This window comes from Dipteris shenzhenensis, chromosome 24 (genome assembly GCF_047967505.1).
Source record: "Dipteris shenzhenensis isolate YYH24624 ecotype China chromosome 24, Dip_SZ_1.0, whole genome shotgun sequence".
NCBI classification, from domain to species: domain Eukaryota; kingdom Viridiplantae; phylum Streptophyta; class Polypodiopsida; order Gleicheniales; family Dipteridaceae; genus Dipteris; species Dipteris shenzhenensis.
Window position 1 is genome coordinate 23,585,454 of NC_141619.1, and position 17,203 is coordinate 23,602,656.

The 17,203-nt window shown below is 46.4% G+C and overlaps 1 protein-coding gene across 4 annotated transcripts in view; it reads left to right on the forward strand.

Moving 5' to 3' along the window:
• Positions 1 to 17,203, forward strand: part of LOC147886393 (serine/threonine-protein kinase VIK-like) — a 265,479-nt gene that overhangs the window by 120,098 nt on the left and 128,178 nt on the right. For 3 of the 4 annotated variants that reach the window (XM_087395887.1, XM_087395889.1, XM_087395888.1), the window contains one exon: positions 8,674 to 8,753. The exons of the other annotated variant lie outside the window; for it this stretch is intronic. In XM_087395887.1, coding sequence (XP_087252013.1) covers positions 8,674 to 8,753 — 80 coding nt within the window. The remainder of the gene's footprint in view (positions 1 to 8,673; positions 8,754 to 17,203) is intronic. 4 annotated transcript variants of the gene reach the window in all.

The window sequence follows — 17,203 nt, forward strand, 5'->3', positions numbered from 1 at the left end:
GGGAATAGGCAAGTGGGCCTACTGGACTTTGCATCGGATTTCCTCATAGTACTAGAACTAGATGCAACTGAGCTCGGGATAGTGAGACACTCCGTAGATGCACCACAGGTGAAAGAGTATGGACGACATCTACTTGAGCTAGGGGTTGTTCATAATTTCATCATTTACAATGGTCTACAGAGATGGCCATCATCCGGTGGTCTCATTTGTTTCCCACATGGCGGAGGGACAAGCACAGTGGACTACCTATTGGGTTCCTTGGCCTTTACCTCATGGATATACGACTTTCTTGTGCCCCCTCCCCCACTCGGTGCTGATCACTCTTACTTAGCCTTTTGTATCTCTACCACTATGCCAGCCACAGGGAGGGTCCCCTCCCACGCCCACTCATGTACAGGTTCACTTTGATCGTGCCCTGGACCCCATCTATGTGAGCAACCTGGCGAAGGGACTTCCAACCCTACTACTTGGAGATGTTGTAGACCTCGCCCATGCCTCAGACACCCTTTTGAAGGAACATGGTAGAAAGAGGGAGAGAGAGAGGGTAGGCTAGGGAGAGAGGAAGTGATACTCAAAAGGTGACATAATGAAATGGAAATGAAATGACTAGAGCAATGAACAAAAATGAGAGTACTCACATGTAGACCAAAGAGCTTGTAGCTTGATACTTGATTGATTTGACACTAGACAAGTACAGCTCTTATATAAGAGCACACACACACATATGAACACCTATGCATATGGGATAGCTCCCAATATGACACGTGGCATCCATAGGACACACTAGACTAGAACACACACTAGGACACACATTTTTAACTCACTTTGGCTTCATATTCCAACACCCCCCCATGAAGACATGGTGAGAGACTACTGGAATGGAACCAAGAATAGAACATGACAATGATGGTCTAAGGTGAGGAACTATTGGAATGGAACCGAGAACAGAACATGACATGACGGTCATCAAAGTATGCACCCTATGTAACTCAGAGGCTAAAGTCTGAGAGTGTTCAAAGGTTGATCCAAGCACTCTCATGGCTAAAGACTCAACATGCTCAGAGGCTCACATGATAGCATGGCTACATGACCAGCTCATAGTTCTAGGAATACACCAACATCCTGGAACTCAGCCAGGCCTGATAACGAGAATGTATTGTAGGGGATGACGAGGTGTGAAAATAGTATTCCCCGCTGTCGAAAGCCTCAAGTCAATGTACCGGAGTGTCGGTACAATCGAAATGACTTGTGGGTAAGCTCGGGAAGCTCAAATCACTGGTGGAGGTCACGGGAGTCTAAATTTGAGCAAAAAATGACTAAAAGTAGCCTAAAACTGCTCGGAATCTCCTTCTAACAAGTTGTACGGACTCCTAGTACAGTCGCGCATCCGCCTGTAGAGGTCCATATGGACATACAGACGTCCGTACAGCTGTACAGACAAAAAAGCAAATTTTTTCTTAAAATGGTGCGGGACAGGGTCGTTTATGTTTGGACAATGCCAAAATGTCAAAAAACGTCAAAATTGGACCTCTAAAGGTCAAAAAACAGCTGTTGGACTGCTCCAAAATTGATGAGGGATGTCTGCCAATGCTGAGGGAGAACCACAAACTGATGCGGGAGTGAGTTGAACTCACAAACGAGGACCAAGAGCAATCACTAGGACACCGGAGTACTTGATGGCGAGGAACCATGGCGAGGCTAAGGAAGGGAGGCTCTACCTTAGAGAAGAGAGGAGCTTCCATTTGCAAGCTTCTCTCATCCTCTAGATAGAGCAAGAAGAAGGAGAAGGTAGGTAGGGAGGCTCTGATACCACATGAAGGAACATGGTGGAAAGAGGGAGAGAGAGAGAGGGTAGGTTAGGGAGAGAGGAAGTGATACTCAAAAGGAGACATAATGAAATGGAAATGAAATGACTAGAGCAATGAACAAAAATGAGAGTACTCACATCTAGACCAAAGAGCTTGTAGCTTCATACTTGATTGATTTGACACTAGACAAGTACAGCTCTTATATAAGAGCACACACACACATATGAACGCCTATGCATATGGGATAACTCCCAATATGATTCTCTCCGTGCCCTTCATCTATCCATTCCCATTCCCCAGGGTCCCACTGCAAAAATTTAATTGGGACACCTCCATAGAGCCACAGCCTCCATGAGCCCAGGGCGATGAGAAGCGGGTCAGGATCCAAGTACCACTGTGAGAGAGAGCCATGCTCCATGAAGCCCACTATCCTGACTGGCTGAAACGGTACCTTCAACAAGATATCATCTGTGGATCTGGACAGCGTGCCCCCCGAAGAAACATCAAAGACTAAGGCATCCTCATGAGTGTCACGAAAAGCAATCACCTGTAAAGGAACTCCCAATCTAGAAAAAGCCCCCATCCAGGTGGAGCAAGTAATAGGCATATCATCTGTGTCCACCCAATCCAAGGGCAAGGCTGCATCAATCTGTTGGACTCTCCCTGCACTCCCTCTGAGATTAAGAACCAACTGGGCCTGTCAATCTGCAGGAAGCTTCCTGAAGGCTTTCCATGCTCCCACAATAGATGCAGGGCTCCTCTCCCATCTTGGCCACTGCATGTAAGGAGAAGCTCCAAGTGGTCTGCCATGCTCATCCAAAATACTGTCATTCCACATGATAGGTTGCCTTTCAATCTCTTCACGGGTGGAAGGGGGAATCCTGCGAAGAGTACTCCTGAAGCTAGCTGATGCTTTCAGGATAGCAACCATAAGAGGGGAAGAGGGAGATCTGAGGTGGGGCTGTGGTGAAAACCCATCTGAAACTGTGTGTCCAAGCCTCTCCAGAGGTGGGCATTTGAGACTATATGCATCTGATAAAGAAATCCCTTCAAGGCTCTTGCCCTAGCATAAGTCCTCTCACAATGACCTTGCAGAGTAGGGCTCTGCACTGTAGATCCGGGTCGATGATATTTAAAACCCCTTCTCTTGTAGGAAGAATCAAGGTCTCCCAAGCCACCTTGGCTGTAACATCAGTTGTGCCATCTAGACCACTCCATAAAAAGTTTCGTACGGGCCTCTTAAGCTGATTGATACAATCCCTAGAGTGGCACCAACAAGAGCATACAAACCATGCTGTGGCTAGAAGAACCTGGTTAACCACCACCACCTTGGAAGCCAAGTCAAGTTTGGGTGAGCTCCAGAAAAGGAGCTTTCTTCTAATACTCTCCAACACCGGAGCAAACTGTTGTGAAGGAGAGATGCCCACCCCAACCTGGCAGCCCAAATATCTTACGGAGACGCCCCTCTGTACCCAAGTGAAGCCAATATCATTACCCCAATCCAGGGTGTCATCATCGCAAATCTAGAAACCATTGGATTTATGCCAATTAATGTGTGCACCTGCAGCCGTGCAAAATAAATCCAAGGCTGTACGGAAGGAAGTGAGTGTCCAGGGGGAGACATCCAAAAAAACAGCCGTGTCATCTGCCAACTCACTATCCAGGAGCTCTTCTTCTCGGCGGATAGGAAGCCTCAGCCCATAAATATCAGCTTGAGATCTAAGGTAGATACTCATAGCTTCCGCCACAAACAAAAAAAGAAAAGGGGCAAGAGGACATCCCTAGCGGACTGATCTGGAAATCTGAAATCTGTCCCCTCTTCCCCCCCCAATGAGCACCTGGCTATGGGCTGATTTGTAGAGAGAGGATACTCCTCTAAATCATTCATCTGAAAAACCAAAGCGAGATAGAGTACCCTCTAGAAAATCCTAGTCTACTCTGTCGTAGGCTTTCTCAAAGTCCAAGAGTAGAATGGCCAATCTCTAGCGGCTTTGCATGGCCCATTCTGACGCCTCCCAAAATGAGAAAATAATATCAAAAATACTTATGCCATGCACAAACCCAGTCTGCGTGTCATGAATCAAATCTGGAAGAAAAATAGCCGCAGACTGATGGCTTTCACCAGAATCTTGTAACAAGTGCCCAATAGAGTGATGGGTCTCCACTGAGACACTAGATTCCTATTACCCCCCTTTGGGATGAGATGAATGAGACCATCTGTAAGTGAATCAGGCATCTCACCAGAATCCCACATGCCCTGCAGGGCTGATGTAATGTGATCACCAATCTCCTCCCAAAAAGTAATAAAAAAGGAAGGGGTAAGTCCATCCGAACCTGGGCACTTGCCCTTGTAAAGGGCAAGCAATGCAGTCTTGAATTCTGCATTGGTGAAAGGTGCATCCAGAGAACTATACATCTCATCCTTCACCAATACAGGGATACACTGCCAAATAACCTCTCTGGCATCATCTATGGCATGTGTGCCCGGATCTGCAGTAAGAAGGGATGCAAAAAATTTTGAGGCTATACGCATGACGGCATCCAGATCTGACTGTAAAACCCCGTCTGAGTCAACAAGCTGCGAGACACTATCTCTACTATGTCTAGGCCCATGAGTAGAGAAGAAGTGTTTGTTGACCCTGCCACCCATCTGAATCCCGTGCATGAAAGGCATACTCTGCTCTCTGATCCAACAATGTCTGCATATGAGCCCTTGCTGCAGCAAGGCGCTCCTGAATCCAAGCATCAGTGGGCCTCTTCTGCTCTTCCCTCTGAAGGGACGTTAACTGCTGGCGTATACCAATCTCACGTCTCCTGGACTCAGCGACTGTATGATAATAGTCACTAATTCCGGATATGGCTGTAGCTACCTGAGATGGGAGGACAACTCCACCCTGTATGTGAGAAACCCAAATCTGTAAAATATCCTCCGTGAGGCTCTCCTCTGCATAAAAAGCATCTAGAATCCTGACACTGGCAGAGCGTCCTCTCCGATGAGGCTCAAAAATCTGCAATTGAGCATTGTTTTGCAAACCTTGACTGAACATTTATTAAACAACTCTACAAAGACTATGATTGGCATGCAGGTGTTTATTTTGAAAATTCTAGTAGGAGTGCCAGGCCGTAAAGATATTTGTACTTCTATAAATAGCTTGGCTCTATGTCTCTGCTACACTGCCATGAGAAATTGGCTAGTCCATGGTGTTCCATGCTGGGGGATCTTGTGCGGGCAGCAGCTCCAAGAGAATGTTGGGCAGAACGAGCAAATGTGGTGCTGCAATCGAGGTTGGAGCAGCTACTATTGGTGGCAGTCCCAAGGCAACATGGCGAGGGCAGAGGCGACTGCTAGAGGTGCTTCAATCGAGGGCAGGAGCAGTCGGAGTTGGCACAGATTTCGAGGCTGTACGGGCAGGCGGGACTGCACAAAAACAGTCCGTACAGCCTGTACGGCCTGCTTACAGCAGCCTGTTTGCACCAGGCTGGAGCAGTTGGTGGAGGGGTAGTTGATGGAGAGGAAAGACCATGGTGAGGCTTGGGTAGAAGGAGTGCTCAAGGAAGGAGAGAGGAGAGCAGCATGGTGAGGCTTGGGTAGAAGAGGGAGTGCTCAAGAAAGGAGAGAAGAGGGCAGCCTTCCAAGGAGGATGAGGTAGAGTAGCTTCATTGGCCTCCCTCACCTCAACCTCTTGGAAGGGAAAGGGAAAGAGAGAGCAGGGCTAGGAACATGGCTCTGATACCACATGAGAGATCATAGTGGTAGGGAGAGAAGCAAGCTAACACTAGGAATGGAAAGGGAAGATAACAAGCATAATGGAAGAAAATGAAAGCAATGGACGAGTACTCACATGATACCAAAGAGCTTGATGTTGACTGATGTGATAGATACTATATAGTGTGCCACTAGACTCTAGAAAGTCACAATGTCTATGGGATATCTCCCAATATGGCACGTTGATAAAAGAAAAGGGGGAAAACCGGACAGTCCCTAAGCAATCTAGAATAGCTCAATGACCTTACCCACTCCTCCCAAACCAAAGGAACTGCTCCCTCACTAACAAGATTTTAGATATTTTATCCAAGAGTGAATCATTAAAAAAGTGACAGGTTTCCATATAAAAGACACTTGATTTATTCAAGAGAGGTTCTCTTCATTACAAGATTGAAACACTCCAAAGAACACTTCATGTACTTTAGGACATAGCTCAAGGAATAAATATATCACATCACTTCCGAAGTACACCTTGGAATGAATGAACTAAGGCCGGGAACCAAGTAGATCAGAACACCAAGTGAGGCTCTCAAGACTAGAGCGCTTACACCACTTCAAAGCAAGGTATCTTGGCACCACTACCACAAGACTCCCTCACAACAAATAATCACAAGACAACACAGATCTTGCTGTTAATTCAGGAAAACAATCCCCAGAACAGAGAGCACTCAATCCACCAATGAATCCCACTCCTACGATCAAAATTCCCAAGACGTCACTTCAGAAAAAAACAGTGAATCCTTTGCAGATTTGAAGGTACTCCAGCCTGTCAACATCAAATGAGAACTCCAGCCAGAGATAGGCTGAATCAAACTATTCAATTCTGGAAACTCAGCAGCTTCACACCAACAAACAATCCCTCTCCTGACTGCCAGGAGTCACGGAACAGCAACAAGTAGATACACGATTCCAAGGCCCAAACGTCTTTTTCAACACAACATCAACTAGAAGCAATCAGCCTAGAAGAATCAAAACGCTTCCTCTGAGCAGCATCAATCACAACTTGCTCGATCAACAGAAAGAAATGGGAATCAACTCCTTTAGGCATCTCACCTGAGTCCCAAACACCCTGCAGGGCTGAAGTAATATGATCCCCAATCTAATCCCAAAAAGTAATAAAAAATAAGGGGGTAAGTCCATCTGAACCAAGACACTTGCCCTTGTGAAGGGCAGAGAGAGCAGTTCTGAGCTCTATGTTGGTGAAGGGTGCCAAATAACAACTTTAGCATCATCTGTGGCCTAAGTGTTAGGATTGGTTGTAAGAAGGGAGGCATAGAAATCGGTGGCAACTGCAAGACAGCATTTGGATGTGTCTGAAGAACTCCGCATGAGTCAAGAAGCTGTGAGACGCTCTCCTTACTATGTCTAGGGCCAAGAGTAGAGAAGAACTGCTTGTTGACCCTACCTCCCATCTGAGTCCAAAATGACTCTTTGGCATGAAAGGCATACGTTGCTCTTTGATCTAAAAGTGATTGTTGCTGGGCCCTTGCTGCAGCAAGGCGCTCCTGAATCCAAGCATCTGTAGACCTCTTCTGCTCCTCCCTTTGGAGGGTAGCCAACTGCGGATGGATACCTATCTCACACCTGAGGATCTCACCCCTCCTGATACGAGCAACTAAAAGATAAAAGTCGCTAATACCAGAGAGGGATGCAGCTAAGTCTGACGGAGAAAGTGGCCCATCATGCATATGAGATACCCAAGTCCTCAACACTGTCTCTGTAAGGCCCTCATTTGTATAAAAGGCATCTGGAATCCTAACATTGGTAGAGCGGCCCCTCATATGAGGATCTGAAACCATCAGAATCATTGGAGCTCTACCAATATAAAGATTCCAAGTGGTAGAGCCCCACGTGAGAGGATGCTCTACCAATATAAAGATTTGAGATGCCATTTATGCAGAGGAGGATCTCACAGAGGCAGATTTGCAGATTTGGGTTTCTCATATGCAGGGGGAGTGCCCCCTCCCTCATTTGTGGTAGCAGTCCTTTCTGATATTAGTTATTTCTATTGTTTGATTGCTAGTACTAGGAGACTCAGAAAGGAAGTTGGTATTCTCTAGTAGTTGGCAGCCCTACAGAGGGAGGAGCAGAAACGGCCTATTGATCCTTAGATTCAGGAGCGCCTTATTGCAGTAGCAAGGGTTAGATACTATTAGATCAGAGAGTAGGGTATGTCTTTCATGCACAGGTCATTTTGAACTCATATGGTAGGTAGAGTCAATAAACACTTTTTCTCTACTCTCGGACCAAGACATAATAGAGAGAGTGTTTCATAGCTGATCGACTAAGATGGGGCTTTGCAGTTAGATCCTGATGCTGTCTTGCATATAGCTACTACTGACTTTTATGCCTCCCTACTCTCAAGAGATCCTGACATAGTGGCTAGAGATGATGCCAAATATGCTATATGGCAATTTATTCCCATGTCGATGAAACCAGATATGCGAGTCTTACTGCATGCACCCTTCACCAATACGGAATTCAGGACTGCACTCTTTGCCCTTCATAAGGGCAAGTGCCCGGGTTCAGATGGGCTTACATCTTCCTTTTTTATTGCTTTTTGGGATAACATTAGGGACCATGTTACCTCATCCCTACAGGGCGTCTAGAACTCTGGAGCTATGCCTGATTCACTAATAGAGGATCTCATGCACCTTATTCCAAGGGGAGGTTACAGAAATTTGGTGTCACAATGGAGGCCAATCACTCTCTTGGTTACATGTTACAAAATTTTGGCCAAATTGTTGCTATAACACATGCACACCTGTTCAGTTTGTATGCGCCTGCTGCATTTGAGATGTCTGTTGCATTTGAGATGACAAAAATATTGTTGGCCACACTAATATTTTGGAAGAAAAAAATAAACATGAACTGCTAGATTTCCTATAAGATGTCCCCACTCGAGTGTTTAAATTATCGTTTTATATACCCTAGTATCGTGTGATAGGATAAGCAAGAGGCATCAGAAAACACATAGCCATAGATTGTCAAGTTTGTAGTCTATCGATGAAGATTGATTTGGGAAAAGAGAATCGATCCAGTTAGCTTGGTTATAGTTAATATTCTAATATGTGCTTATGTGCATCTTGTATGTCTCAGGGGGACCTTGAAAAGATTATGATGGCTAAAGGTCCCCTTGATGCAGAGACTGCTGTGAAATTCGCACTTGATATTGCAAGGTAACATTAAGTTCTATGTCCTTGTAACCAATTCAAGATAGATTGTGATTGCAGATATGCAATGGAATTGTGGATGATCCTACTTTTCTCATAGTGCTGATTTTTCAGGCCATAGATAAATGCTAACAAGTTTTGCAAGCTTGGATTTGTCTAGGAAAGATATATTTCGCACATGTTTTTGAATGTGAACATTTATCCTGGACTTGGCTGCATCTCAGAACGACTTCCATAGACTTCTTTTATTTTCTTTTATACATGCATTGGCAAAATGTACTTTGTGCTTATGAAGCATACAAGTCTGATCTGAATTAAGATTGAATTTGTGCCACTGTAGCTCATTCCCTTGTTTCCCTATGTCGCTTCTAAAAATGAACCTATGGTTATTGACTTCACCATAAGGACAGAATGTACAGCCTGGGCCAATCTGCATTTCAGCATCTTGTTTCTTTTTTGTCATATTTACAGTAGTAAGTAATTTATTCCATTCAAGACAAATTAAATCAAAGGTGGGAGAGTGAGAAATCTATCCCTAGCCTCTACAATATGAAGAGACAACCAAGGGGTGGTCTATAATACCACATCACTAAGGAAAGAGAACAATCCCAGGTCTAGTGCATCTCTCCCACTGACTCCGGATGGTAAAAATGAGATCAGTCCAAATGGGAGCCAATATATCAAGGGCAGTAGATGTGTGTCTGCTATGACCCTGACACATCTCGAACACCACATCCACCATAAAGTAATACTGGAAACCACCTCCCACCACCTGAAGGCAGTGGGTCCTGAGCCGGGATGGCGAGTAAGAACAAATCATGAAGCTTCATGGTGCTCAGATTTTATAGGACTGAATCTGCAATGCCTCGGCACGAAGAAGGCATGGTCACCTACCTTTGACTCATATAGAGAGAATGCACCAAATCCTCTTCACCAAAGAGCTTCTCCCCACGTTAGACTAAAGGACTCAAAGGTAATGCATGAGAATAATGCTAAAATCCAAGGTTGAAAACCAGAGATGCTCCATGCTGGTTCGGAGCCAACACTACTTGTCCTCCTTGCCTTTTTGCTGTGGAGTCAGTTCAGCATTTCTTATGGGATTGCATACATGATTATTAGTTTGGAACCCCCTTTTTTCCGCTCAAGGTCTAGGGATGTGAAGGCCCATGCCTTCTCCTCCTTCATTGTGAGCCTTCCTCCCCTTCCCTCTTGCACAACGGTCAAGTTCTGCTCTTAGAAAAAGAATCTTGGTGTGACCTTTGGTCTATAAAAAGAGGCTCAAATGGCAGCACCCTCGACTCCCACTGTTGTCAAGGTTCTTCTTTCTCCGCAGGACAAGCAACATGTTGAAATTGGAGTTCAATCACTTTAGGATAGAGCCCTACTGGGTAGGATCGTGAGTCTTACGCCCTCAAGGAGATGTGTGGGATTGGCCCCAGGCGATGTTACAATAGAGACACCCCAAGCAGTTGTTGTCTTCAGGCGTTGACCACATGTTGACCATGTGTCAACACATGTCAACAACATGACATCAAGCGTTGACCACATGTCAATCATGCATGACATGTGTCAACCACGGGTTCATCCAAGAGTACCATATCCGAGGCGACATGCGTCGACACATGTCAACCACAAGTGAACCAAGAGTACCATGCCCAAGGTGATATCATCGAGAGCTGCGCACATGAAGAGTGAGCTCAGCACAAGGAGCAGTTAGGAGTATTTACAGTTGAACATGGTGAGACGTGTACAGTGGTGCGGTGCTCCAGCTCACCTACACATGGAGTATTTACACCACCCTGACTAGAAGAGGCTGGCGAGTCAGGGAGGCAGGAAGTTGCCGGAGCCATCAAGAGAGACAACGGCGCAACGGCTATCCTCAACAACTAAGGAGATAGGAGGATGACCATTCGGGAGAAAGGAGGGAGATTCTTAGCGAAGAGGGGACCCTCCAAGGCAGAGCGATTATAGTCCCTCTGGTTCAGGATCTTGCTCCCCAGAGACATGTGTCGCCGGCTCCCCACCCACCCCCACTTCCGTATCAGTGGGCATCTCCATCAATGACTGTTGCGCAAGCTTCGACAGTGACCTCCGGACTTGCATCTCCATCAGTTACAGTTGTGTAGACTTCACTAGTGACCTCTGGACTTTCAGTGGGTATGGTCGCATTAGGTATACCCCATGTTGTACCAGTGACGACGGGTGTTGTACCGGTGCCTCCCTCGGATAGAGCATTTTTGCGACCATCGAGACGGATTGCGGCTGTACCATCTTGCCTTGCCACTACTTTCACCGATGCAATCACCACCGTTCATGAGCCATCACGTCTCTCGACCTCCCACCGTGGCTTGGATCTGAATCTGACTCTAGGACTTGACTCCCACGGGCTTTCTCAGGGGCTTTCTTAGGCTTCTCAGAGAGTACTTCACATTTCTCACAGACTGTTCCCCCCACGACCCCCGCAGCACAGAGATAGGAGTGGGAGCCCCTCCGAGGGAGATCCTCTGACAACTCCACCAGCAAGACAGATATCTGAGGGAGGGAAGTTGCCCAAGTACGTGGATTGCCCACCCCTCCATCAGAATGATATGCTGACAGCTTATATAGCACTTCCTCGGGCCCATCACTCTCAAATATTTCCCTTGTGGAGCAGCAGAATGGAGATTACAAAAAATTACTATATGCTTTACACAAGAAATGCTCCCCGGTATGCGTGGAAGAGGAGGATGTAGATCAGATCTTCACCATTTCTTTGCAGGAATGCCTCGCAGAGAACAGGAAGATCTCCAGGGCCCCAACATGTTTTGTGGACTTAGATCATTTGGCACCTACAGAAAGCTTGCCTACAGTGGAAGAGTGCGTTGTGCCTGCCATGTTCGAGGAGTTGGGGGACATGATCAATATGGCTGACAGGCTGAATGACAGCAATAGATATGCTTGGATGAAGAGGTCCCTACATCTCGCACAATGTATCATGGATGATACCTTCACGCAACTCGGGGCAGCAGTCTTTAATTCAACAGGTTATACTCATAAACTGCTCTCCCAGCAAGAACATTTGAAGTTAGAGTTTGAGAAATCCCAAGCAGCGCAGCAGCACGCCTCAGAGGTGACACTTTGGCAGCATGAGGAGAGCTGGAAAAAACAGAAGGAATCAGCTATCCATGAGCGCGACATCGCTTGGAACATTCAGCAGGCTGTCCTCGAAGATCGTCACCTCATCCACATGTAGGAATGGGAAGCAGATATGGCAACTGTGCGCAGCTAGCATGCAACAGATCTGGCAACTTTGCGCAGCCAGCATGCAATAGAGGTAACCAAATTTCAGCAGGAGCTCACTCAGTTGCAGGACTCGTCGTCTTCATCACTGACTGCCAAAGAAAAATCAAATTCTCAGGTCGCTGAATTGGAAGCGAAGCTTTCAGCCATGGACAAGGAGTTTACAGAGCTTCGGACACAACTAACCACCCTTCAGACTTCTCATTCTACTTTGCAATCACAACATGATCATTACTACCAGCAATACCACAGGTATAAGACAAAGTACCTGGATATGAGAAACGTGATGGATACAATTGAGGCCAAGGAGGAAAACAACAAACCTGAGATAGATATGACTGCGGCATAGGAGAAGGCTACTGATGACCTCCCTCAGTAATCTATAGATACATATATTTTTTTGGTTTTCTAGCACTATTAGATTTTTGACAAGCAGATTGGCTATCTTTGTAAATATCATGGTGTCATCTTCTCACGATGTACTCTATTTTGTTCAATTTTCCATGTTATACCTCAAGCAAGCGGCATTCTATTTTCACAGTTTCATTTTTATACAAGTGTTGGTATCACTTGCATAGCCAGACACATGGTCTGTAATATTTTCCTCTTTTTCTATTGTATGGCCATAAAATTGATTTGTAATTTCTTTTTCCTTTTCACGGGTTCTCTTCTCCATTTCTATTCACTGGGACGGTGAATGATAGTGGCAGGGGAAACTGTTACAATAGAGACACCCCAAGCAGTTGCTGTCTTCAGGCGTTGACCACATGTTGACCATGTGTCAACGCATGTCAGCCACATGACATCAAGCGTTGACCACATATCAATCATGTGTGACACGTGTCAACCACGGGTTCATCTAGGAGCACCATATCGGAGGCGACCATGCGTCGACACATGTCAACCACATGTCAACCAAGAGTACCATGCCCAAGGTGATCTCATCGAGAGCTGTGCACACGGAGAGTGAGCTCAGCACATGGAGCGGTCAGGAGTATTTACAGTTGCACATGGTGAAGGGGTAGAATGGGAGGTAGCTTCCCAATCCTAGGGGAAGCAGTCAAAGGCACCACTGCAGGCTATCCCCAGACTCCAGAGGATGAGAATTTCTTTGATCTTCTGGTGGCAAATCCCCTTATGACAGGGGTATAGAGGGCCTAGGTTCCTACTCAGCAAGCATGACATCAAAGATCCAACTATATCAGTTACCACTACTCCATCAGCATGCCCTCCCCCTCCTCTGGATCTCCCCCCTCCCCCTATCCCCCCCCCCCCCCCCCCCTTGCCCCCCACCCTCTCCGCTCCTCTCCTCATCCCTCTTCTACCTCTTGCCCCCCTTCTGAGTCCTATCCATATCCCCAACCTTTGGGGCAAGGGCATGGCTGAGTCTTCCCCTTCCCCCCAGGATGAAGCTTCCTCCTTCTAGCCGCAATCCCCCCACCCCCCCTTCACAGGATTGAGCCTCTTTGGAGCAGCCAAGTCAAGCGGTCTATTCTCTAAGCTTCAAGATCTAAAGCCCCACCCTAGGCAACCATTGCTGAGGGATTTTTGGAGGCTTGGACTGTGGAACTACCTAGAGATTCCAGACTAGTATCCTCTCACTTTAGAGATGACAACGATGATTTTGCAGCCTTGGAAAGAGGGATCCATTGGAGTGGTTGGTTCTCGCACTCGCCCTTACCAGGGATTCCATTTTGCTTCCAATGGAGAGGAGCAGTGGCGTCCCACATTGTTTGATTTTATGATCAGACAACATGTGTTTCGCATGATGGAGGAGTGGCTGGGCCCCTAGGGGAGGGAGCTTTGGATCATCCACGGTGACAGGATCACCATTCTAGCTCAGTTTTATCCGGCCAATTAGGGCACAAGCATTGCAGTGGGTGTGATTCGCTTAAGGCCAGAGGAAGGTATGTACTGGAGCACTCTAGGAGTGCGCTACATGCTTGGAAATTGAGGTGGAGGTATCCTTCATGATGCAATGGTCCTTGAAGGTAGGCCTAGAGCCTGTGTCACTTGCACGTCGTCGCACGAATGCAAATTACTCTCCCTCCAAGCTCCCCTCGAAGTCACGGAAGTCCGAGGTTGTTGTGCAGGCTCCCACTCATAGGCAAGCCTTCATGACCTTGGGTTTAGAGGCTTGGCTCTCTTTTTCAAGGCCTCATATGTTTTATGAGATGCATAGTTCTCTTTGACTCTTTTGGTTTGATGCACTTAGTTGAGGCATGCTCTTTCCCCATTCTCCTTACAGACGTGCACATGCCTCGGTGGATAGTTTTTGGGAGATGCTAGTGAGCATTTCAGCGTGGCACAAATGGAGATCCAAATGCACAGAGGCTCTTGATGGCTCCTAGGTCCACCCTTATCAGACTTTGGCCAGTATTTTGACAGATGCTATACACACGCTATACACACTCTAATGGCCATTTAGTTGAGCACGTAGGGGTTGGGTGGCTCTGGCAAGAGGACTATGTTTCTCAAGGAGTGGAGCAGGGTCCCTTTTTTTCAGACTCCGCCATAGGTTTTTTTTTTTTCAAGAAAATTACTTCATTAAGTATGAAAGAAAACCGCGAGAGCAAGCTCAAATGCGGGAGTACGTCATGCAATGCATGAGGAAAAAACAGCTCAAAATGAGCCAATAAAGATCCAAGGCGGAGACTGAAAATGCCATCTCAACCCTGAAGGAAACTCAAAGAAGAAGGGAGATCCTCTCCAAACTTTGAAAAAAGTAACTCTCCTGGCTGTGGCTGCTCTGGAGGATCCCTGCATGCTCGCTGTAGGTTTGAGGTGGCATTTACTAGCTCTTCTTGTTGCTGAGCAGGTTGTTAACCCACTTAAGGTATGTTGGTTTTCATGCTATGCATGATGTACCTTAGGGGTATTTTGAAACTTAATAAAAGTCTTTTCATTGAAAAAATAGAATAAAAAAGAAAATCCGAAAGAATAGAGTGATTTTCATGTTTGTAATCCACCATGGCACAAGGGGTGTAGGTGGGGAAGCCTCCACTGTAAGAAAGCGATGAATAGGGAAGCATGCTGAAGCTAACCCTTGCAGTGGAAACTAGGTAGAAAGGATTTCACTGTTTTCACTAATTAACAACTGACAAGTTGCAGAAAGCATAGAGTTCGGATCTGGAAAGACACAGAAATGTAGGAAAGCCAAAATGTGCATGAACGGATCAGAAATAGCTGCCCCCCTATGCAAGTTCCATGCCTTGTAAGTGGCCCCTAACCAGACCCATAGATGGGTCATATGCAAACCCTTTGCTTACCTATAAAGATATCCTTCCCCATGAGACCTAGTAAACAGCCTCTCGAAGGGCCCTGCAAGACAGTCCCACATGATTGCACATATCCCACATGGACTACATGCACAGACGATGATGGCATGTGCATCGATTCCCCAAAACCTGAAAAACCTACTCCTAGGGTCAATCTGCAATGTCTCATAATGTGGGGTCTCACACATTGGGCGCATTGACTCTATTTCTAACGAAAGTACCATGCCCTATCCCATGTGAAAGGGGAATCCTACTACGTCATGGGTGAAAATGTGAGCATGAGGTGGCCCTTTTTCCCTGGGTTAGTTATTACTTGCCACCGTTGTCACAAATAGTAGTGTTTCTATCTCTTTGTATTTTTTTTTTCAAGCAAATTACTTCAGTAAATATGAATGAAAACCCCCGAGAGCAAGCTTAAATGCGGGAGTACATCATGCAATGTATGAGGAAAAGAACAGCTCAAAAGGAGCTAATAAAAAACCACGGCAAAGGCTGAAAATGCCACCTCAACCCTGAGGGAGACTCAGGGAAGAAAGGAGATTCTCTCCAAACTCTGAAAAAAGTAACTTTCCTGGCAGTGGGGCTGCTCTAGAGGATCCCTGCATGCTCGCCCATACAGCCATCAGAGTGTGTACTATGTCGAATAATGACCATAGCCTGGGAAGGGTGAACTTGGATACCCTCCATCGCCTCTGTACACCTGGCTCTCCAAATATGCCAAGCTGCAATGCTAGCCAGAATCTCCCAAGACGTGTCTATTGAGGCATGAGGAGCTCTGAAAGGAGTGAAGAGAACATCCTGGAGGGAACAAGACTCCACTAAGTGTCGCCGTATAATGAGAGCTGGATCTGGATCTAGATCATGTCCCTTGAAAAACACCTGAGGGCTAGTAAGAGATAACCAAGCTACTGAACCCCAGGTCATATAGAAAGGTGCTATATGAAAGATACTGAAAATGCTAGCAACACCTTTTCAAATCGTCCTCGCCTGTCTGCACTCCCAAAGGCAATGCTGCACTGACTCAACTGCAATGTGGCAACAACGAGGACAAGTAGGGTCAGCCCCGAACCTAGATCTCCACATGTTTACTACAATCCCTCCATGAATAGAAAGCCAAAAGAAAAGAGTGATCTTTCTATTCCCGAGGGATTTCCAGAGCCTACGCCAAAAGTTTTTCCGCACAACAGCGGAAATTTGAAAACTATCCCAATGAGGTGCTCTGGAGGGCCTCCAACCTCTACTACTAAGCTGAAATCTCCGAGCATTTCTGAATGTATAGCGAAAGAAGGGGAATTTCTTCTCTCGGTGCCCCTCATCAATCCATTCCCACTCCCCTAGGTCCCACTGCAAGAACCTAATAGGGGAACCACCATAACCAGAGTCTCCAAGACCCCAGCGCTAGGAGAAGAGGATTGGGGTCAAGATACCACTGTGAGTCCTTGCCCCACTCCATTAAATCTGCAATCTTGATAGGCTGAAAGGCAACCTCCAAAAGAATATCATCAAAAGATCTGGTAAGTCTACCTCGCGACCGAACATCAAAGACTAGGGTATCCTCATGTGAATCCTGCAAGGCAAGAATCTGTAAACGGAATGCCTGTCCCTGAAAATGCTCCCCAACCACCAAGTGGATTCTGTGATCGGCATGTCATTTGTGTCAATCCACAGATGACAAGAATCTGTGGATTGACATAGATGACAAGAATCTGTGGATTCCTGCAAGGCAAGAATCTGTAAACGGAATGCCTGTCCCTGAAAACGCTCCCCACCAAGTGGACTCTGTGATCGGCATGTCATTTGTGTCACTATGGCGGAATGGCTGCCTCTATCTACTGTATCCTAACTGCACTCCATCTAAGGTGGCCAACTGCTGGAAGTCTCTGATCCTCTGGAAGTCTC